Consider the following 20,881-nt stretch of genomic DNA (forward strand, 5'->3'; position numbering starts at 1 on the left):
AGTACTTACATACCTTAGGTCCAAATTCTTTTTTTTAAATTTATTTATATGTATTTTTTGGCTGCGTTGGGTCTTCGTTGCTGCGCCCAGGCTTCCTCTAGTTGCAGTGAGTGGGGGGCGGGGGGCCCTCTTCATTGCGGTGCACGAGCTTCTCATTGCAGTGGCTTCTCTTGTTGAGGAGCACTGGCTCTAGGTGCGCGGGCTTCAGTAGTTGTGGCACGCGGCCTCAGTAGTGGCTTGCAGGCTCTAGAGCGCAGGCTCAGTAGTTGTGGCGCACCGGCTTAGCTGCTCCAGGGCATGTGGGATCTTCCCAGACCAGGGATCGAACCCGTGTCCCCTACATTGGCAGGCAGATTGTTAACCACTGTGCCATCAGGGAAGTCCCCCTTAGGTCCAATTCTGTCAACAACTCTGTGGTGGGTATTTTCATTCACCATTTTCAGATGAGGAAACTGAAGTTGGGGAAAGTTGAGCTTATCTTGTCCCTGGGCACACAGCTAGGGTAGCAGAGATCAGCCACAGATCTGGTTGGCCACAGACCCCAGCAGTCTCTACCCCTTACTCCTCCACCTCACGTTTTATTAACATTTGCCAGCTTTCCCAGCAGGGGGAAAAAAAAAAATCAAAAGGGAAAAGACGTCTGTACTCTGTGTTCAGTGGAGGAAGCTGGCATTGGCTATAGCCGCTGAGGCCTGAGAAGGTGGATGAAGGCTTCCCTGAGGAGGAGAAACTTGATCTGAGCTTGAAGAACACCGCGAGAGACTGGGGAGGAGGGAGCTTGATTATCTGGTAAGCATGAGCCCAGTGGGAATCTAGTCATTCAACAAATCTTTATTAAGAAAATGTTTGAGGGCTTCCCTGGTGGTGCAGTGATTAAGAATCCACCTGTCAGTGCAGGGGACACGGGTTCGAGCCCTGGTCCGGGAAGATCCCACATGCCTTGGAGCAACTAAGCCCGTGCACCACAACTGCTGAGCCTGCGCTCTAGAGCCCATGAGCCACAACTACTGAGCCCGCACGCCTAGAGCCCGTGACCCACAGCAAGAGAAGCCACCGCAGTGAGAAGCCCACGCAATGCAACAAAGAGTAGCCCTATTCGCCGCAACTAGAGAAAGCTCACGCTTAGTAACGAAGACCTAACGCAGCCAAAAATAAATAAGTAAATAATTTTTAAAATAAATAAATAAAAATAAAAAGAAAGCCCCCACACAGCAAAGACCGAATGCAGCCAAAAATAAATTAATTAATTTATAAAAAAAAAGAAACTGTTTGAAGTATAGCTAGTAATTTGTGCTCGCTTTAAGGGGATGTCTGTGGGGGTGAGGAAGGGAGAAGGGATGAGGTTGGAAAGACAAGTTGGGAACAGTAGACTCAGTTGGGAACAGTTTACACTTTATCCTAAGTGCAATATGAAACCATCATGGGGTTTCAAGTGGGCAGTGATGATTGGATTTGCATTTTATAAAAATATATCTATAGTGTGATACATTGAAGGGGAAAGAGTAGAGGCAGGGGGGATTTGGAAGGAGGAAACAGGAAGTCAAAATAAAGTAACTGATTCCAGGTCTGTGCATAGGGGTGTGAAATGCCTGGCCCTGATACTGGGATCTCATTGTGCAGGTGGGGGTATGGGGGGACGGTTAAGAGAACAAATTCTGGACTTAGGCCTATGGTCAAAACCTGTCTCTGCCTCTTTCTAGTCATAAGACCTTGACTTCTTCTGAAACTCACTTTATAAAAAACAAGAACAGTAATTCCTGCAGTGAAGGACAAGCTGTGATGGTGTATGACTAGGGTTTGGCCCAGAGGCCACAACTTTGTCAAAGTGAGTTTTCTCCCTGCTTCCAATCTAGGGCTTCTTCCTGGTGCCTGGGGGTTCCCCTGGCAGAGAAAGAAGCCAAGTCTCACCAACAGTGGCTCCTGAACATGCTCTATAAACTCACCTAGGACAGACAGATTGAAGTGAGCCCCAGGCAGGGTTGGGGGCATTTCTGGGTACCAGAGCAAAGGGGACTTCCAGGAGACATGGATGGCAATCCAGGATAGCTTAGAGCCAATTGGGGAATGAATCTTTGGGAACTAGTTACAGATGGGTTCTTCTCTCCTCTGAGAGAGAAGAATAGGACATATAGGGGCCAGAACCTGTGACAACCCTGGGAGGGGGTCCCCAAATTCAGGAAGGTATTCCAAAGCCCAGGAGAGGAAGAGAAGGAGCTTCTGTTGGTCACCTGGAACCACTAGCAATCCATGTCCATGACAAATTAACCAGTTTGAAGTTTTTCAGCTTTCTAAAACAGTGTGAATTGAGGGCCCTCCTGTAGTTAAGAATTCTCAGGGGAGGTTGCCCCCTTTCCACTTAGTACTAAAGTTAATGGCAGGCAACTTCTTTGTAGTCCCCTGGTTTGAGGGAAAGAGGTTAGGAAAAGGAGGGGAAGGTTTATTTCTAGTTTGCCCTAAGTGTGGGCATAGTCCTTTGGGGTGCTGGCCTTATGGAGAATGTTCCAAGTAGACCCCCACCATAAGCTCATGGAGCCCTTACAAACCAATTCCCGGGTCCCCCAGGTAAGGAAAATGCCTTCAAGGTGAACACCAACTACTGAGCTTTGCTTACTTTTGTAGTTTCCTGCATTCATTCATCCATCCATCCATTCACTCATTCATGCCTGAACATTTCTCATGTGTTTGCCAGCTCACGGACACATTAATCTTTAAAACTATATGTTTTGTCTAGTATTTTTAGTGTTTTCAGCAAGAAGCTTAGCCTGAGTCTCTAGGCCACCATGTTGCCAGAAAACCCAATGGGCAGTTTCAGTCCTTACGTGACTTGATTTTTCTGCTGCATTTGGCCCCTTTGACCACTCCCTCCCTTTGTTCTGTTTTGTTTTTTTCCACCACTCTGGTCCCTCCCTTTTGGTCTCCTTCGCAGGCTTGTCTCTCCTCCTCTCCCTGTTCCTTAAATGCTGGGTCTCCAGGCCTTAGCCTCTGCTTCTCCTCTTGTTCCTGCGTATCTCACCACTCCCTTGCCTTTGATCTGTGACTCCCACATCTCTCTGGTCCAGACTGTCCTGAGTTCCTGACCCTCAGACCCAGCTGCTGCCAGCCTCCTCGCCCTCTGAAGGTGTCACGGGCACCTCAAGTTGAACACGTACAAAACCCAGCTTATGACTCCCCCCACACCTTACCGCCATCACAGGCTAAAAATACTCCATCCCCTATATTTCTTACCAGTCACCCAAGCCAGACTCCTGGAAACTCTCCCTCTCATCAGGTCCTCAAAACCAGTTCATCACCGAGTCCTGTGCATTGTGCCTCACATCTCTCTGTCCTTCGGCACTGCTTCTGCCCTAGGTCAAGGTACCAGCATTTGTTGCCTGAACAGCCCTAACTGCTCCAGGTCTAACTGGTGCCCCCCTGCCTTGCCCCTTCCAGTCCAAACTAGATACAGCAGCCAGTAATTCATCTGAAACAAGTCTCTAGGCAGTCACACCTAAAATCCTTCAGTGGCTCTACCCGAGACCAAGTCCAAGCGCCCTGGTGTAGCACTCAGGGGCCTTTATGATCTGACTCTTGTCTTGATGAGGGTCCTCCCCCAATTCTACATGAAATTGCTGGCTCTTCCCTGCCTCTGTTCATGCTGCTGCCTCTGCTGAGAAGGCTGTGTGTCAGACAAGGACCCGTCAGGAGAAACCACACAGTAAGCACACAGGGACAGTTTAATATAAAAATCTTAAACTGTACTAGGGGATTGAAGGAATGAGGGGTTGGCTAGTAAGAAGCGAAGAGAACTCTAAGGAACACAGGAGTAGCAGAGTCCTAGGCTGAGATAGAGCCCAAGGGAGAGGCTCTCACCTCCCACTCCCGCCCAAGGCTGAGTCCCGACCCTGCTGGAGAGGGCATGGCCAGTGAGAAGGGGGAGTTCAGCGCTAAGAAGCAATGAAGGCGATAAAGGACAACCAGTACAGGCCCAATGCCCCTTATCCACCTTGTGCAAATATTTCATTTTTCAAGGCCCAGTTCAAGGACCACCTCCTTCACAAGGACTTTCCTGGCTCTTCTGCCCCTTCCATCTGGGTAGAAATGATTCCTTTCCCTTTATGAGTATAGAATCCTCCCCGACCCTGACATACATAACTGTACCCTAGCCATCCTTCTACTGGGAGACTTAGGGTGGTCGATTGCATTTTCTGTTTACTTGTTTACCCCCACCTAGGGTTGCCAGAAAAAATCCAGGACACCCAGTTCAATTTGAATAGCAGATTAACATTTTTTGTATAAGTATATCCCAATTATTGCATGAGACATACTTACTAAAAAAAATAAGTATTGCTTATCTGAAACTCCAGTTTAACTGGATGTCCTGTTTTTATTTGCCAAACGGGCAGCCCTTCCCCCACCTCCACCTCCACCTGTGGTCTCCTTGATGGTAGAACATTTTTCTAGCTGACCTCAGAATCCCTATAACTGGCCCAAGGCACTACTGTTAGTGCTCAATTAATGTTAAAAGGTCACAGGGCTGAGAATGACTGGAGGGAGTTGAGGCTGGAGACAGAGACCAGTTAGGAGGATGAGCAATAAACCATTCCACAAATTAGGAAGACTTCAACAGAATAGCATTGGGAAGAGAGAAAGTGGGATGGGCTTGCAGGATCTAAGGATCTGAGAACTAATGGAAAAGGGAAGTGACAAAGCTCAGGGAGTCTAGGCTGTTGTCCAAGTTTCTGACTCGTGTCCCTGGATGGAGGCTGGTGCCATTCACTTGGGAGGGAACCCTGGAGGAGGCTCGGAGCCTGGAGAGCAGGGAAGCTCATCGATGTGGGGCTTAGAGCAGGTAGAGAAGGGTGGAGAGAGCATCTGAAGGAATGAATGGAAGACATCTAGGGCAGGTAAGTTCAGTTTGAGGTTTCTGAGGCTATGCAGACAGAAGTATTGGAAATACAGACAGAGCTTAGGAGAAAGGTTAAGCTGGAGGTACAGTGAGCGCATCATTAGCCCGGAGGTGGTAACTGAAACCATGGGAGTTGGTGACATTGCTCAGGGAAAGTAAGATGGGGAAGGAAGGTCTGTATCAGAGCCCTGACGAACACTTAAGAGGCAGAGAAAGGAAAAGGAACCCAAAAGGAGTTTGAGAATGAGCAGGGGTAGGAGAAAATCCAGGAGAGTATGGAATAGAGAGTCAAAAGAAGACAGGTGTTCCAAGAGGGTTGACAAAGTTGGGCGCCCCTGAGAGTCCAAAGGGCTAAAGGCTGAGAAGTGGCCTTTGGGTTTAGTAATGATGAGGCCACTGGGGACCGCAGCAAGGGCTCTTTTAGTGAAGGAGAGGTGGAAGTCGATTAGATATTTATATACTTGTAATCACAGTGTCATTTTTTTATGCTGTGATATATTCAAGTGAGTTTAAATGCAGAGGGAAAGAAGACATTCAGTAGAAAAAGGATGAAGAATAGGGAGGCTTGTTAATAATGGCGACAGAGAGCCCTGATATGGGAACCTGAGCACAGACAGAGGAACTAATCTAGCTGCAGGAGGACATTAATAATAGCACCTAGAACAGGGCAGGAAAGCCCAGGGGCCATGGACTCCTACGGAATCTCTGAATGAGCTTCGGAAAGTCTGTGGGCTCCCTCAAATTGTCCACCAGATTTACGCATTGGTGTTTTTTTCAGCAGTGAGGTGGGAGGTGGGGAGGATCCTTGGCTTTCATCATTTCCGTAAGGACTGTACAACTCCACAACAGGTTAGGCACCACCCCTGTGAACAAGAAAAGTGATCTCACATGGCACAAATTCTCTTAGATCTTTTCTCTGATCTCTCAGCTTTCTACCCTACCTTTCCTTTTCAAGATGAGGCCTCGGTTAGGCAGCCAGTCCACATGAACTCTCCAGGCTCTCTAGCTGGGGGAAATGCAGCAGTCCCTGGACAAGAGAGGAGGAACGCCATTGGCCGGGGCAGGAGGAGCGCATGGATCCCCGAACCTTGATTCCTGGATGAAACTAATCTAGAGGGATGTTTGGGTGACCCCTGAAGCTGGAAAAACTGTAATTTCAAAGTCATCTGTAGTTTTCTGTCTTGCAAGAGGTGGTGACTTGATACCCCTTTGGAGGAGACCATACCTTAGTTCTGGGGAAGATCATTCAAGTGGGCAATGTCATTTTGCAAATATGAAACAGACTACAGTCAAAATGGAGAGTCTAGGGAACACCCTGGCGGGCCGGTGGTTAGGACTCCACACTTCCTCTGCAGGGGGCATGGGTTCTATCCCAGGTTGGGGAACTAAGATCCTGGAAGCCTTGTGGTGCAGCCAAAAAAAAAGGAGATTCTAGAGCTACCTGTGGCTCCCGGGGAGCAGAAGTGCTCTACCTGGTGAGGTCATGTGCCTGGTGACCTCTGCTAAGTTGTAGGCAGAGAAGAGGAGCTCTGCAACTTGTTTGAGGAAAACAGCTTCACTTGTTTTTAAGAGGGATTTGGTTCATTGTGGGCTGCAGATTGAGACTAGTTCTTGCGGGAATGTGTTCCTTTTGGAGAAGCTGCTGTTTCATCCACAATTTTGTAAGCTGTCGGGCACAATCTCTCTGGGCCCCAGAATGCAGCCTTGAGTTGGGGGGACCCTACTCCCCAAGGACTGACAATCTGGGGAGTGTTGAGAGCTAGCGTCTTTGGCTGGAGTTCTGACCTGGCTCTCTCTCTGAGCCTTGTCAGACGTGGCTTCAACCCATCTCCTGTAAGTGGCTCTGAGAGCACAGATGTCCACTAAGGGGTAGGGCCTGGAGGGTCTGAGAACTCTGCCAGGCTTTCGAGTCTTTCCAGCAGGGGCTCCCTGGTCGCAATGACCCTGGAATTGACAGAAGGCCCCCTTCACCCCCAGCCAAGACCAGGGCCCAGGCCTTCATGAGGTGCCTCCAAACTGTATGGCACTGCTGCCATTTTCTTTGGCTCGAGGTGGGGGTTGGCGACTGAAGATCCTGAATCAGTTTGGAGGCAGAGAGAAGGGCCAAGGGGGTGTTTGAGGGCAGCACGAGAGCACCAAAGTTTTGGGGGCACCTAGAACTGGGGCAGCGAACACAGAAGAATGGAAGCACAGACTTGTTTCTCCCCCTTGACCCGGAATGCATACAGCCCTCAGAGAGCCCGTGCCAGCTCCTCACTGTAGCCTGGGAGAAGGGGGCCCCTGTGCCAAAGCGGGCAGGCACTTAGGCAGCTCGACGGAATTTTGGTTAATGCGGTCAAATGCCTGAGGGATCCCAGCCTCAACTGCCTCGCTCTCATGGTGCCTCGTGCACCCCTGGCTGCAGCTACCGCCTCTGTCCTCACAGCTGCCAAAATCAATCTCCAGCCCAGACCTGCCTCCTCAGCTCCAGACCAGTACAGCCCATTGCCTCCTGACGACCCCTCTGGATGTCCCATGGTTCCTCAGACCCAGCATGCGTCCAAACACATATCCTGATCTTATTTGCAAAGAAAAAAATCATGTAGGACAAATTCATTGGGCCCAGGAAACAAGTTTTCACAGGACACACACAGAAGCTCAGAGGGATTGCACTGACTTCTGAGATATGACTCGGGGACAGTGTGGAAGGCCAGGGTCAGCATTAATCTCTTCTTCCTTCCAGATGAGAGTGTGTACCTGTTAGCTGCTTGTCCTTTTCATACTGTTTGCCAAACTGAATTTAAATATTATTTATGTAAATTATTTATTGTCTGTCTCTCATGGTTTAAGCTTAAGAGCTGAGATCATGGGTTCACTTCTGTATCCCTGCTGTCTACCCAGCATCTGACATAAAATAATAAATATCTGTTGAATGAATAAGTGAATATCCTTGTTCATTACCCAAGATGCAGGTCTCTCTAGGCACCCTCAGTCTTTTCCTGCTTTCTTATCCCCATGATGCTCTGTGCTTCATCCCCCCAAACCAGCCTCCCACTGCACCCTCTTCCCCACCCTCAGCCTCTTCATCACTTGACTTGGGCTGTTTCACGGAATGTGGGTAGTGAGCTCCCCGTGCTGGGCCATCTGCAAGCACAGGCAGTCTATGCACCTGTCAGGGTGCCCTGGACTCTGATCAGTGACAGTGGGGTGGGGCAATATATGGTTCTCTGCATCTTCACCATGAAACAAGGCTCGCAGCATGCCAGAGGTCTCAAGGGTATGGCTTTCTCCACCAGTAACCCCAGGCTCCAACCGCTGGGGACTGTGCAGGGGTTGTGAGCTGGCTGGCCTGTTGGGACCGGTGAACACACCTTTGTCACTCACTCTGCCTGTGTTCCATGCCCCTCGTTTCCCAGAGCTGCTGGGTGGGCACAGGCAGTCCCGGGCCAGGCCTATGACTGCTGAGTGCGCCTGAAGTTGTGAGTGGGACGGTCAGGGAGTGACCTCCATCCGGCCCCCACGGCCCAGCAAAGGATCTGACAAACCACAGAAGTAAATAAATAACTTAGAAGTAATAAATAGGGGTCCAGCTCCCACGAGTGAGTCCAAGGCCCACTCCAGCACAGGCACTTCAGCAACACAACTGCAATGTGTCTCCAGATCTGTCCCCCCAGGCCTGGGCTGAGGCTGCGACCTGACACATCTGGGTTCTCCAGAGGAGGAGTCCTGGGTCCATGGCCTGGTCACTGCCAGCGTCTGTGCGCAGTGGGTCCTCGGGTCTCCACAGCTGAGGTTTCTGGGGTCTGCGGGGCTGAGGCCGGCAGGGTGAGAGCCCTGGGGCCGCTGGTCAGTCGTGCCTCTGTCTCCGCAGGGCTGATGTCCGTCACTCACCCGGCTGAAGCCTCCGTCTCCGGCCAAGGCCCCTGGCCGGTCCCAGGCAGTTAGACCCACAGGTAAGGGTGCGTCTGCACACCCTCGGAGTGAGCCCTCAGCCCAGACAGCCGCAGGCAGTGGCCGAGAGGCGGTCCACGGTCCTCCAGGTGCTGTTGACGTCCATGAAGGAGACGGCCTCGTAGCGCGTGGGTCGGCAGCAGGGCTGGCTGACGGGCCGCGAGCCGGGGGGCGGCCGCAGGGCCCCGGCGCCCAGCAGGCTGGCCAGACTGAGGTCATGCGGGGAGCGCGCGCGGCGGCAGGAGCCGCTGCAGAAGCGGAAACGCACCAGCTCGTCGGAGTGGTGGCCCAAGCCGAGCGCGCGCACCGGCACCAGCTGAGAGCGCAGGCGGCAGCCCCGCGCCCCCGCGGCCCGCGCGCGGCTCCCCCGGCTCCCGCGGCCGCCCCGGCCCCCAGCCCGCGCAGCGCGGGGCCCTCGGGGGGCAGCGGGCGAGGGCGAGGGCGCGGGCGGCGGGGGCGGCAGCCGCCGGGCTCTTCCGCCGCACAGACCTGCCGCGCGGCCCCCTGGAACGAAACGCAGTCACGCGCGGGTCCCCGGCCAGCCCGCCCCGCCCCGCGCCCTCGCCCTCTCACCTACCAGGCAGGGGACCCGCGGGGGGCGCCGGGGCCGGCGCGGGGCCTTCTCGGGGGACCGGGCTGCTGGGCGCGGGGCCCAGGGAGGCCTCGCCCTCGGCGATGCTGCTCAGCAGGGCCAGAGCGGCCAGGGTAGGCCACAGGGCAGGCTGCTCGGAGAGACGAGGTGGAGCCTCAGGGGGTAGGAGGAAACCCTGGTGGGCGCAGGGAGGGACTGGGGCCGGATGGAAGGGCTCGGGTTGGAGGATAATGGATCAGCTGCCCCGGGGAGCCCCGGTAAGGAATCACCACCGGAGGGCATTGACCTCCCTCCTTCCTCCTGGCCCCTCCCTGACCATTCCCCCACCTACTTCTGACGCCTGCCCAGGGAGCCCTGCTCTTCCTCCCTAGTCAAGCCACCCTTCTTCGATACCAGGTGGGAGTTACTGGGAGAACCACTCACCTGCCGCCTAGGCCGGGGCCAGAGGGGCAGCACAGAAGGGCTTCCACGTCCAGGCTCCATCTCTGTCAACACCAGGAACTCCCATCAGCCGTAGTTGACCTGTTCCCCCACCCTCCTCTTGAGGCAGCTTGGAACATTGAGACATGAGCTATCCTTTGAGCAGGTCATCTCTCCACTTCAGCTTCTCCAGATGAGGGACAAGGGGCCTTGGGCAGCTGGGCTCAACCCAGCAGAAGTGGCTGCATGGAGAACCTATTTCGTGGTGCTTTGCACCTGCTCCCTCTTTCAGACCTCACAACTCCATGAGGTAAATGGTGTTATCCCCATTCTCCAGATGAGCAAACAAGGCTCGGAGAAGCTCAGCAATTATCTAAGGTCGCAAGGGTAGACCCACGCAGCCGTGCGGGGAAGGGGACCTTCCTTGATCTCACAGAGAGCCTTCTCTCCATGCCACAGAGGAGGAAGTTGTGGCCTGGGGGAAAATTAGGGTGCTTGCTGGTTGACCTGAGTTATCTGATGACAGTGAGGCCCAGGCTTCAGCCTGTGCTGCCCACCCAGCAGATGGTGGAGGGTGATGAGCCCTCTAGGAACATGAGGCCTGGGCCATGGCTCCCTATGGCCACCAGGGGGTAGCATTTGCCAAGCCTGTGGACTCAAACGGGGGGTGGGCTTTTCCCCTACCTTCAGCTAGACTCAGGCCCCAGCAACTCCCTGGAGTTGCTTCTACACGAGACTGGCCTCTGAGAGCGTAGCCACCCTGAGAGCTGGTCCAGGTCTGTACCCCTTCCAGTTTCCCCTGGATCTGGCAGCCTGGCCCTGCTCCTAGAAGTTTCCCCCACGAACCATCCTTCCTGAGCCCAGCTGGGCTTTCGGAGTCCCACCAGGTTTTGTGAGCCCACATTGCCTGGCACTCCCAAACACCTCTCTGGAGCCTCATGAGCCCTCACTAGCTGGCCTGCTCTTTGGTCCCAGCAGTCACCTCCACCCCGACCCCCGAGCACACAGAATGTCTGCATACCTGTGGGCCGGTCCTCCCTGGTGAGGTCCTCCAGGGCCAGGTGTGCTCGGCTAACGGAATACGGGCCTGAGGAGCCAGGCTAGTGACTGTTCTCACTGATGGAGGGAAAGCCCGGCAAGGCAGGGTTAAAGGCCCCCTGCACTAGGGGGAGCCCAGGAGCAGGTCTCTTGGGACGTAGGCAGCTCAGGCCCTACGTATCCCTCCCGGCAATCTGGGGCCACTTGGTCCTCCAGCCCTTGCCTTTCCTCCCCATCTACCAGCCCCCGATACTCACCCCGGGGGTTCTGTGTTGTGTTCTCCTAGGCACCTTTCCTGGGACCAGTGCTGGGCTTTCCCCTGCAGCTCGAAAGGCTCATGCCCAGGGCTGTGCACCTGGCAGTGCCCCTTTTAGCCAAAAGCTTGGCAGCTGGTCTGAGCCCTGTAGCAGCAGCGGAAGCCTCACGTTACAGCGGGCCAGCAGGGCTAGCACAGTCCAACAAGCGACAAGAGGGACTGCGGGGGGCTGGGAGGGGCGGAGAGCTGCGCAGCAGGCCCAGGAGAGGGAGGATGTAAGAAAGGAGTGGAGGGGGACGACCCTGGCTGCTCCCTCTAGCCCCTGGGCTGGGATGAGAGGTGGGCAAACAGGTCGGCTTACCGCAAGTGCAGGGCTCTGGGTCTGGGACACAGCGAGGGCTGGGACCCGAGGGACCTGCTGCTGGTGGAGCCCGTGCACCGTGTCTGGGGGCTGGGCCCAACTCCATCCCTCAGCAGCCTCATGCCCGCCGCTGTCCGGTGTCAAATTCCAGCCCCGGCGTCACCGGATCCTGGGGTGGGGCCCGAGCACACCCCCCCCGCCCCGCCCCACCTTTCAGGGCTCACCTGGCCATTCCACCCTCTGGAATCTGGTCCCCCTGGCTCCACTAGGTCCCCCGAGGTGGGGTGGGGTGGAGATGCTGGGAAGGGCCCCCAGGACAGAGTGGAGAACCCAGGCGGCGCAGCGGCATGGACACTGAGTGTTCGGAGTTTGTAGACACTGGGAGTAGGGAGTTGGGAGGCCGGGCAGAGGGCGGGAGAGGGAGGGGACAGGCCGGTCCCTGCCTTGGCCCACCGGCCTTCGGGTTCCCGCCGTCCTGGCTGGCCGCTCTGCAGTAGATGCTCTCTCTGATCCACCGCTAGTTTCGTCTCCCAACAGACCCACTGCATTCTTTGAGTCCGAGAGGCACTGACTGCGCTGGGGCTTTCACGGTCTGACCCGGCTCCTGTGGCGCCGCCGCTCCCCTCCGCTGCCGCTTCTCTCCGCTGCCGCCTGGGGCTTGGAGTACAGACACACCTGCAAACACCGCTGCTCAGCCTGGCACAGCGGCGCTGGTAGGAGTGGGTGCCAGGGGCTGAAGAAGGGGAGGGTCCCGGCGGAGGAACTTTTGCGCTGAGGCTTGAGGTGGGAGCTGGAGGCTAGTATTTCAGATGCCTAATTATGGCAGTTCGGCTGGTGGGTGGGATGGAGGTTGGATGGGTAACATGGATAGAGGTAAGGAAAGGCCAGATCCTGTGTGTCCTAACAGGGAGTCTGGACTTCATCCTAGTGGTACTGGGGACCACTGAAGGGTTTCAGGCAGGAGAATGGTGTGATCCAACGTGCATGTCAGCGGCTGGCTCTGGCTGTGGTGGGGAGGGTGGTTTGGAGGTAGTCAGGAGGCTGCTGGGGGAGAGAGGATTCTGAAGCTGAATTGTGGGGAGAGTGCGGGGCCTTGTGCGCTCTTTCAGGAACACATCTTTTTGAAAACTCAATTGGTGCCTGATTGGATGGGGTGAGGAAGTAGGATGGCATGCCTTTGGCCTGGGTGACCGGGAGGAGGGGACGCATTCTGGCAGCTGGGGCTCCTGAAGGAGGGGTAGGTTGGGGGCAGGAGCTCATCAGTTCAGTGTTGGACGTGCCGGGCTGGAGGGCCCTGTGGATTATCCCAGTGGAGATGTTCAGGAAGTGACTGAGTTCGTAGCCTGGAGCAAAGCGAAGAGAGCTGGGCTGGAGATGGTAATTTGGGAATCGTTGACCAACTGACATCTGGAAGCCGTGGGCGAAGCTGACAGTGCTCAGGGAACATGTGTGGGCCAGCTGCACCCTGGCTGTGCCTCTGAACCACCTGTGGGCCTTTTAAAACTACCTGAGTCTGGGCCTCACCCCAGACCTGAATCAGAATGGGCATGTGCAGTTTTCCACATCTGCACAGGTGACTCTGGTGTATGGCCAGGTGGAGAACCGCAGCTTTTGGGAGGGCAGTTAATGTGCAGTCGTGGGGACTAGAAGCCAGACTTTCCCAGGCTCGGCAGGACCCCTGTGGGACAGGAGGCCAGGCGGTGAGCAGCTCTGTGTTCTGCTGCCTCCCCAAGCTGGCTGCCCCGGGGGGGTGGGTTCTGCCCCAAGGCTTTATCAGCCAGGGGTGCTGCTTGCTGGCATGCAGCCTAAGCCCTGCACAACTCCAGGGGGCGCCATTCACGTAGGACGCAGGAAGCATTGGAGTTTGCCTCACAGTGGCCTTGTTTACAGCAGAATCGAAGGGAGTTTCTGGGTCTCCCCGTCCCTCCGTCAGAGCCGCACTTTCCCCTCGGCTGAGGAGGCTTCTGTCTGAGCACAAAGCGCGGCAGTAAAGGGGCACGTGCGGAGTCGGAAGGGAATGGCACTTGGATTGGGATGTCAGGTAAGAGGCGACGGGGCCAGGCAGCCCCACCTGTTGCCACGTGGCAGCTCTGGCAGGAAGCTCACTCCCAGGCCTATGGCCTCAGGGGCAGGAGTGCGTTGGCCTTTCTCAGGCCTGCCTGGGAATGCTGGGGAAGGGAGAGAGCAGATTCCAGGGCTCTAGGGGGTAAGGTTGGGATGTCCTTTCTAATGTTTGCCAGAGGGGCTTCCCTGGTGGCGCAGTGGTTAAGACCAATGCAGGGGACATGGGTTCGAGCCCTGGTCCGGGAAGATCCCACATGCAGCGGAGCAGCTAAGCCCGCGAGCCACAACTACTGAGCCCACACGCCTAGAGCCCGTGCTCTGCAACAAGAGAAGCCACCACAGTGAGAAGCCCGCACACCGCAATGAAGAGTAGCCCCATTCGCCGCAACTAGAGAAAAGCCCACACGCAGCAACAAAGACCCAACTCAGACAAAAATAAATAAAAATAAAATAATAATAATAAAATAGGGCACCCCTGGTGGCGCAGTGGTTGAGAGTCCGCCTGCCGATGCAGGGGACACGGGTTCGTGCCCCGGTCCGGGAGGATCCCACATGCCGCGGAGCGGCTGGGCCCGTGAGCCATGGCCGCTGAGCCTGCGCGTCCGGAGCCTGTGCTCCACAACGGGAGAGGCCACAACAGTGAGAGGCCCGTGTACCGCAAAAATAAATAAATAAAATTAAAAATAATAATAATAATAAAATAAATTTAAAAAATAATAATAAAATAATGTTTGCCAGAGGGGGCCTAGAGATGGGCTGTGCCTTCCTGTTCTGTGCAGAAAGAGGGGTCCTGAGGGGAGACCGGGTGCCTGTGTGCTAAGGGGGAGGGCGTGTCTTTCCAGGGCTCAGTGGAGCTGCCAGGAGTGGTTTAGGTCTGTGTGCTGGGGGCCCGGCCGTGCAACTTTCCTGTGCTTGCAGGAACCTCTGTCCCTGTAGTGCTGGGGCTGTGGTGACCCAGTGGCACTGTGCACGGGGTGGTGCTTCAATCCCCTGAACTCTGGCTCCTGTAGGAGGCAGCAGGGTAGATTCTGGGGCATGTCCTGATGCCCCTAGACTGCCTCTCTTAAGGCAAAGAGGGTGCAGGACGGCTATAGGACAGGAGAGGCTCCAGAAGGCCCCTAGGTGGCTACCCAGGTCCTGTAGCTAACATGAGAAGTGAAAGGGACCCAGGAGGGCTGGAGAGATGGCCCTTGGGTTTAGCATACTTGCTGAGGCCCCAGGTTCCCGTTTCTTCCAGGAAAGTCAGAGAAAGCAAGAGGAGGCCAGGTTCAGGGCAGAGCTTTATTGCTTCCATGATGGCTGCCACAGCCTGGGTGAGGTCCTTGAGCCTCACGTCCCTCTGGTCCGGGCTAAAGGCAGAACCCAAGGACCTGGCAGTCTCACTGCTGAAACCCAGAACAGCTGCCACGTTGTCACCCCAGGCCCGGGGCATTGTCCTCTGGGTCGGCTGCAGCTGGGGGGGAGGGGCATTCCCATCAGGTTGGGCCAGGCCTCCCCGCCCGAGCTCTGAAGTTCTCTCCACTCAAGCCCAGGGGCGTCTTGTTGGCTTAAAGGATGGCTCCAGCGTTTCTCTGTGGGACAGCTGGGGGCTGCTGAGTGGGACTACCTCATCTGCTCCCCAAGAAAGGCCAAACAGTGTCATGAGCCGGAAGGGGCTGGCCTGAGATCCTGCCCATCTCCCTGTAGCCCCAGAGCAGGGCACAGGCTAGTCCTGGCACTCCCACTCTACAGGGAGCCCATTGGTACCACTGCCTGAGGGGCCCTTTAGTGGGTCTTCTGCACGGTCAGTAGACCAAACTTGACATCTCCAACCTTATTGAAAAATAAATTATCCCTACCCTCCCCCCACCCCAACTTCACAAAATGATAATACACTGAACACTGATTGGAGAAATGATTCTGGCAGCAGCCTTGCTGCCTAATGTCCGCCTCTTGCATGCTGGGCCCGCTGGGCATGGCCAGTGGCCTCCTGGCCCTCTGGCTTCAAGGACCCAGGCTGAGAGTGAGGCCTAGTGCTGGTCTCTGAGGCTGGGCTCCGAGCAGACACAACTCTGGCTGCCCCACCAAGGCCTCACCACCCCTGGGGCCACTTGGCACTGTCCTTCTCTGGGTCTGAAGGCTCCCACACCTCTCAGGCAGAGCCAGACCGAGGCCAATGAAGTGGCGGGTGGCGGTGGCTGGACTTCTGTGGCTACGTGCTGGGTCCACCTCAGATGCCACTGGTTAGGTCAGTTATGACATGCGCTTTCACCAGCTTCCGCAGAAACTCTTTCTCTCGCTGAATGTTGTGCGTCCAGGACTGAAAGGGAAGATGGAGCAGTGGTCAGCTGGGCAGCCCAGGTGGCTGCTGGGATGTGGCCCTGCTAGAACGCAGGTTCCCAGGGCTCCACGCCCTCTTCCGACCACCGCCCTCCGATGCTCTGACTGTGGGAGGTCTGCCCTAGAGGTGCCACAGCTCACCCTCCTCCCTTCCCAGGACCTGGAGGAAATAACCTTCTAACCCCTTTCCCCGGCCTCTTAACTTCTTCCAAGTCTTAGACATGTAGGCTTTCCAACCTTGTTCTCACTCCTTCCACCTGTCCTTGCCTGGCGGCTTCTCCAGGCCCCTACGTCCTAGGCACCCTGAGGTCAGGCAATGTGAGTCACTTAGGTCCGGCCCAGGCCTGGGCTTGGGCCCTGCTGGAAAGGGAACCGTGTGGGGTGGCTTAGTCATTCTCTGGCCTGCTGCAATCCACTCTCCAGGCCTGGGGGCAGCTAATGAAATCCTGCCTCTCAGACCAGAGGAGCCAGGGGGCCAGAGGCTCATCTTACGGTTAATATGAAAATTGCAGGGAAGACGCTGCCTTCCAGGGCTTTCCTGTGGAAGACTGCACCCAGGCTCAGGTTCTCTCCTTTCCCCAGTGCTCTCACCAGGAAGCTGTGATGACTGAGTCTCTCAGAGAATGAAACAGGATTGAATGAATAGAGGAACGACGAAAGCCAATGGCCTTGTCACAGTTTGGACACAGCTGACCGCTCTGTTGCATCCGTCAGCGCTGAGGCTCACCCTAGGATGTTCACAGCCACTATACACCGGTGTGGAGAACTTAACAGCTCTTATCTGGTCCTTATCTGACCCAGTCAACCTCCTCCAACCTTCCAAGTCTTTTCAGTCTGAAACTTGGGCAAAAGCTCCTATATTCATCTCCTTTGAACACCCCCTTCAACTTCCTGTGCTAACCACAAACCTGGCTGCCCCCAAGGACAGCATCCCCCAGACATGCTCTTTCTTCCCGCACACCCACACTCATGGTGCCTGGAGGTGGCCGGCTCTTCCTCACTCTTCGCTGCTGCATCTACACAACTGTCCCTGTGTACTCCCTTGGACCTCTGGCTCCTTTGACTCCTGGCATTCTCCTCAGCCGTCTGCAAACTGCCCGTCCGTGTCTCAGACCACCGGGTGACTCACCCTCATTCCTTGAAGATTCAGACATCTGGCTCACTGTCTGTCTTTGAAGGCAGGGACTGATTGGCACAGAGTAGGTGCTCAGGACATATGTGTTGAATGAAATTAGATTTTCCAGGTAAGAAAATGCAGGCATGGAAGAATGGCGGGGCCAGGATCCAAGCGAGCACAGAAACTCATACAGCTCTTTACTTAACCCATGCCTGCATCACTCCCCAGGAAGAAGTAACCAATCTGATGGGTCAGTTTCAAGAACACCCACTGGGAGTCCCTGAGGGTTGAAAGGTCAGCAGAGGACTGGATATCTGATGATATCAAGGAATTACTGTTAAATTTCCAGGTGCGATAATGGTGTAATATTGAAAAAAATCGTCCTTATCTTTTAGAGCAATTTACTGAAATGTTTATGGCTGGAATGATACGATGTCTGAGACTTCTTTCCCAATAACCAGCGGGGAGGGGAGGCATGGGAGGAAGAGCAGATTGAGCAACACTGGCCGCATGCTGATACCTGGGGGAGGGAGTGACGGTACGTGGGAGTGCAGTATTTTACTCTCTATACTTTGAAGGTGTTTGACAAAGTTCGTAATAACAGAGTAAACAAAAAAGTCTGCCTGGACGCACCTCTCTCTTGGACCAGGCAACACCGCCTCTCTGGCGCTCTTTTCCCAATCTCTCCCCGGCGCACACAGCGCAGGAGCCTACAGTGCTCTCCTCGCTACGCCGCCTGCATTGTCCCCGGGCTGCGGCAGGATTCTGGGAGCCTCACCAGGACCCCTGACTCTGGATGCAGAGACCACGCTCGCAGAGGAGCCTTCCTTCTCACAGCTCTTTTCCCATCTTTATGTCTGTGCCCCCGGGGTTCTGCCCTGACCATCGCACGTCCTCCTCTCTCATCTCCCTGGGAAACCTCATCCGTGCCTCCCCTGTATCTGAACAAGCAGCTGTGCTCACGACCCCCAGATCCTCATTTCCAGCCCAGATTTCCCTCCCATGGCAGACTTCTGTGTGAGCCCACTTCACTCTCTGGCTACTGCCCAGTCCCTCGGGGCTGGTACATCTGACGGCCACTTCTCAGCACACATCTCCCGGGACTTCCTTGCAGTGCTGGACATTGTAGGCACTCCCTCCTTTGGTCTCCACGACCCTGCATCTTCTTTTTTTTTTGGCCACGCCGCACAGCTTACAGGATATTAGTCAGCAGTGAAAGCACAGAGTCCTAAACGCTGGACCGCCAGAGAATTCCCCAACCCTGCGACTTCTAACCCTTCTCTACTCTCTCTCCTCCTTTATGTTTTCTGTTTTGTTTTAATTTTTTGGGTGCGCTGCGCAGCATGTGGGATCTTAGTTCCCCGACCAGGGATCAAACCAGCGCCCCCTTCATTGGAAGTGTGGAGTCTTAACCACTGGACCGCCAGGGAAGTCCTCTCCTCCTTTATGAACGCCTCTGACACCCCTCACATAGCCCGCCAGCATTCGGTCCTCGCCCCACTGTCTTCACATCCCCAGGCTCTCACTGGGCCTGGAGAATGGACTGATCAGTCAGGTGGAGGTGAAGCAACGGTGGGGCCAGGGCACAGAATGGTTCACTTGCCTTCTGAAGACACCCTGATGTGACAACAGGGACCCTACATCCAAGCAACAGCATTTCAGTGACTTCCCTAGGGTGCTGAGAGGTAACAAGAGTAAGTAGGGGTGAAAAAATTAATATTAATAGCAGTGGCTAACACGTATGGGCGTGTATCATGGCCAGGCCTCTTCTATACGTCATCACAGCGACTCTTTCCCAGGCCTAACATTACCCCTTGTATTGATAAGGAAAGGAAGGTACAGAGCCAGGCTCTGAACCCAGGCCATTTGATTTCATCGCCAGCACTCAGCACTCCTCGTGGAGGTGGTGCAGCAGATGCCGTGAGCCTCAGAGCCAGACGGTTCTACAGGATGAGGAAGGGGGGCGGGGGCAATGGCCTGACAACTGAGATGTGGCAGGTGGCAGAAAGGGAACAGCCTCCACTAGGGCACCTCAGGGAAGGTGGTGTCCTTCCACCTCATTCCTGCATGGAGGCCACCTCCAGGCCTTGCTGATTGAAAATCCTAACCGTTTCTTACCTCTGTCTTCCCATCAGCACTGAACAGTTCCAGTGCAGGATCCTTCGTCTCTTGCCTGGACTGCTGAGACAGTGTCCCCGCTGGTTTCTGTTCTTGCCTGGAACCCTCTAGGTCACGCTGCAGCCGCACTGACCCGACTGCATGCTAATCTACAGCCTAAAACTGGTCCATAGCTCCCTCCTGCCTTCAGAGCAACGTCCACGCTCCTTACCGTGGCAGAGAAAGCCCTTCGTGATCCGGCTACTGCCTACGTCTGCGGCCTCTCACCTCCTGCCTAAAACTTTTACATACAGTATATATAAAAGGAAAATGCAAGAGACCAAACATAGGAGTAAACAGAAGCCAGGGGGCAGGTAAAAGCAGTGAGAGCAGTTTGCAGTGGGTGCTGGCAGGGGATGAAGCAGCAGGAAGATATGTGAAGAGAGGCAGAGACAGAGAGACCACCAGGGTCCTGGTGAAAATGAGGCAGGGCTGGAGCCACTGCTGAGGGGCTGAGACAGGTCAGGGGCTCTCCCGGACCCAGGATGAGATTTCCACTCCTGAACCCCATCCCAGGCAACAGGAGGCCCAGCTGTAAGGCTATTTCTGGCTTCTCAAGAGATTCCCAAGTCTCTCTTATTTCCTTGAAATAACTCAAAATTACTCGAGCCCGACTGAATGAACCCAAAAAGCCTAAGACGACATGGATGGGAACGGAAGCCAAGGATGGGGATGTGAATCTCCTGGGAAACATGTGGAGTGAGAAGAGAAGACTTCTAGGATGGAGCCCTAGCTAATGCTGACTCTTAAGGGACGCACCGAAATCCAGGACACGGAGGAAGAGAATGAGAGAGCCTGGCGAGGGAAACAGGAGCAGCACTGAAATGACCGACTCAAGGGTCCAAGCAGGAGAGCGTCTCAGGAAGGGCCGGTCAACACAGAAAGTGTTTCAGAGCGATCAGAAACGACGGGACTGACTGATGCGTGTCCCTTGGACTCAGCAGCCTTGAGTCACTGGTGAACTTGGTGGGAGGCATGTCAGGTGAAGGGGGAAGCCCGGCTGCGAGGGGTGAAGGGTGAGGGGGAGTGAGGAGGGCGAAGGGGCAGAGCACCCCTGGGGCTGCAGTTTTCTCCAGTTTTCTCACGGTGGAGGGGGTGGAGGAGGGGAGGGAGGGAGGGAGGGAGGGAGGGAGCTTTGGGGAGCATAAGGCCTGAACAGTGCAGTGGGGTTGGAGACGGGCATGTGAGAGACTGATGAGCAGGGACGAGCGCTGGCTGAACCATGAGTCTGCTCGGACTCCGGGAGATTGACACTAAGAACCCTCGCCACCCAGATGCAGGAGTAGAGAAGCTGCTCAAAGCACAAGCTCCAGATGCCCAGGGTCCAGGCTGGGAGCAGCGGGAGATGAGTGGTATAAGCGAAGGGTGCTATAAGAGGCGTTTGGATTTTCCACATGGGCTCTTGCTGTGAAGGGACAGGTGCCGGGAGAGGCTAGCTGACTGGGAGAACTTAAGGTACCTGAACATATGAATCACCCGGGAAGCAGCTCTGGGTGCTAGAAAGCTTTAGTGCTTGGCCATGGGGAAGGGTGGAGGAGGTATGGGGGCATCCTGGCACGGAGAGGTAACGTCTGTGGGTTGTTTGAGGGGGTGAGGAGGTCCTCTGAGGGAAGAGGAGAATCGAAGCAGAGAGGAGGGCTGTGAGCTTGCTCCAAGATGGGCATGTGGTGGCTGGGGAGCAGCAGGGAGGAGGCAGGGGCTGGACCAGGACAAGGAGAGGGCCAGGGAGGGGAAGTTCAGGG

The 20,881-nt window shown here is 55.2% G+C and overlaps 2 protein-coding genes across 6 annotated transcripts in view; both read right to left on the reverse strand.

Moving 5' to 3' along the window:
- Positions 1 to 8,417: 8,417 nt before the first annotated feature.
- On the reverse strand, positions 8,418 to 11,508 carry ARTN (artemin). Its single transcript, XM_060142643.1, has 6 exons — positions 11,483 to 11,508; positions 11,123 to 11,266; positions 10,849 to 10,943; positions 9,831 to 9,892; positions 9,393 to 9,537; positions 8,418 to 9,319 (listed from the first exon to the last, which is right to left on the reverse strand). The coding sequence occupies exons 4-6, from the start codon at positions 9,888 to 9,890 to the stop codon at positions 8,853 to 8,855; spliced, it is 672 nt and encodes a 223-aa protein (XP_059998626.1). The 5' UTR covers positions 9,891 to 9,892; positions 10,849 to 10,943; positions 11,123 to 11,266; positions 11,483 to 11,508; the 3' UTR covers positions 8,418 to 8,852.
- Positions 11,509 to 14,813: 3,305 nt separating this feature from the next.
- ST3GAL3 (ST3 beta-galactoside alpha-2,3-sialyltransferase 3) overlaps positions 14,814 to 20,881 on the reverse strand; it is a 232,037-nt gene continuing 225,969 nt past the window's right edge. For all 5 annotated transcript variants that reach the window (XM_060140277.1, XM_060140274.1, XM_060140276.1 and 2 more), the window contains one exon: positions 14,814 to 15,845. In XM_060140277.1, coding sequence (XP_059996260.1) covers positions 15,756 to 15,845 — 90 coding nt within the window. In that variant the 3' untranslated portion in view covers positions 14,814 to 15,755. The remainder of the gene's footprint in view (positions 15,846 to 20,881) is intronic.

Source organism: Lagenorhynchus albirostris, chromosome 2, assembly GCF_949774975.1.
Source record: "Lagenorhynchus albirostris chromosome 2, mLagAlb1.1, whole genome shotgun sequence".
In the NCBI taxonomy this organism is placed as follows: Eukaryota; Metazoa; Chordata; class Mammalia; order Artiodactyla; family Delphinidae; genus Lagenorhynchus; species Lagenorhynchus albirostris.

Excerpts from the sequence above, each read along its gene's own strand:
- ARTN (XM_060142643.1), bottom strand. The coding sequence starts at position 9,890 with ATGGAGCCTGGACGTGGAAGCCCTTCTGTGCTGCCCCTCTGGCCCCGG. Across the intron at positions 9,538-9,830 it reads GGCCCCGGCCTAGGCGGCAG|CCTGCCCTGTGGCCTACCCT; the intron begins GTGAGTGGTTCT and ends CTCTCCGAGCAG. Across the intron at positions 9,320-9,392 it reads CCCCGCGGGTCCCCTGCCTG|GGGGCCGCGCGGCAGGTCTG; the intron begins GTAGGTGAGAGG and ends GTTTCGTTCCAG.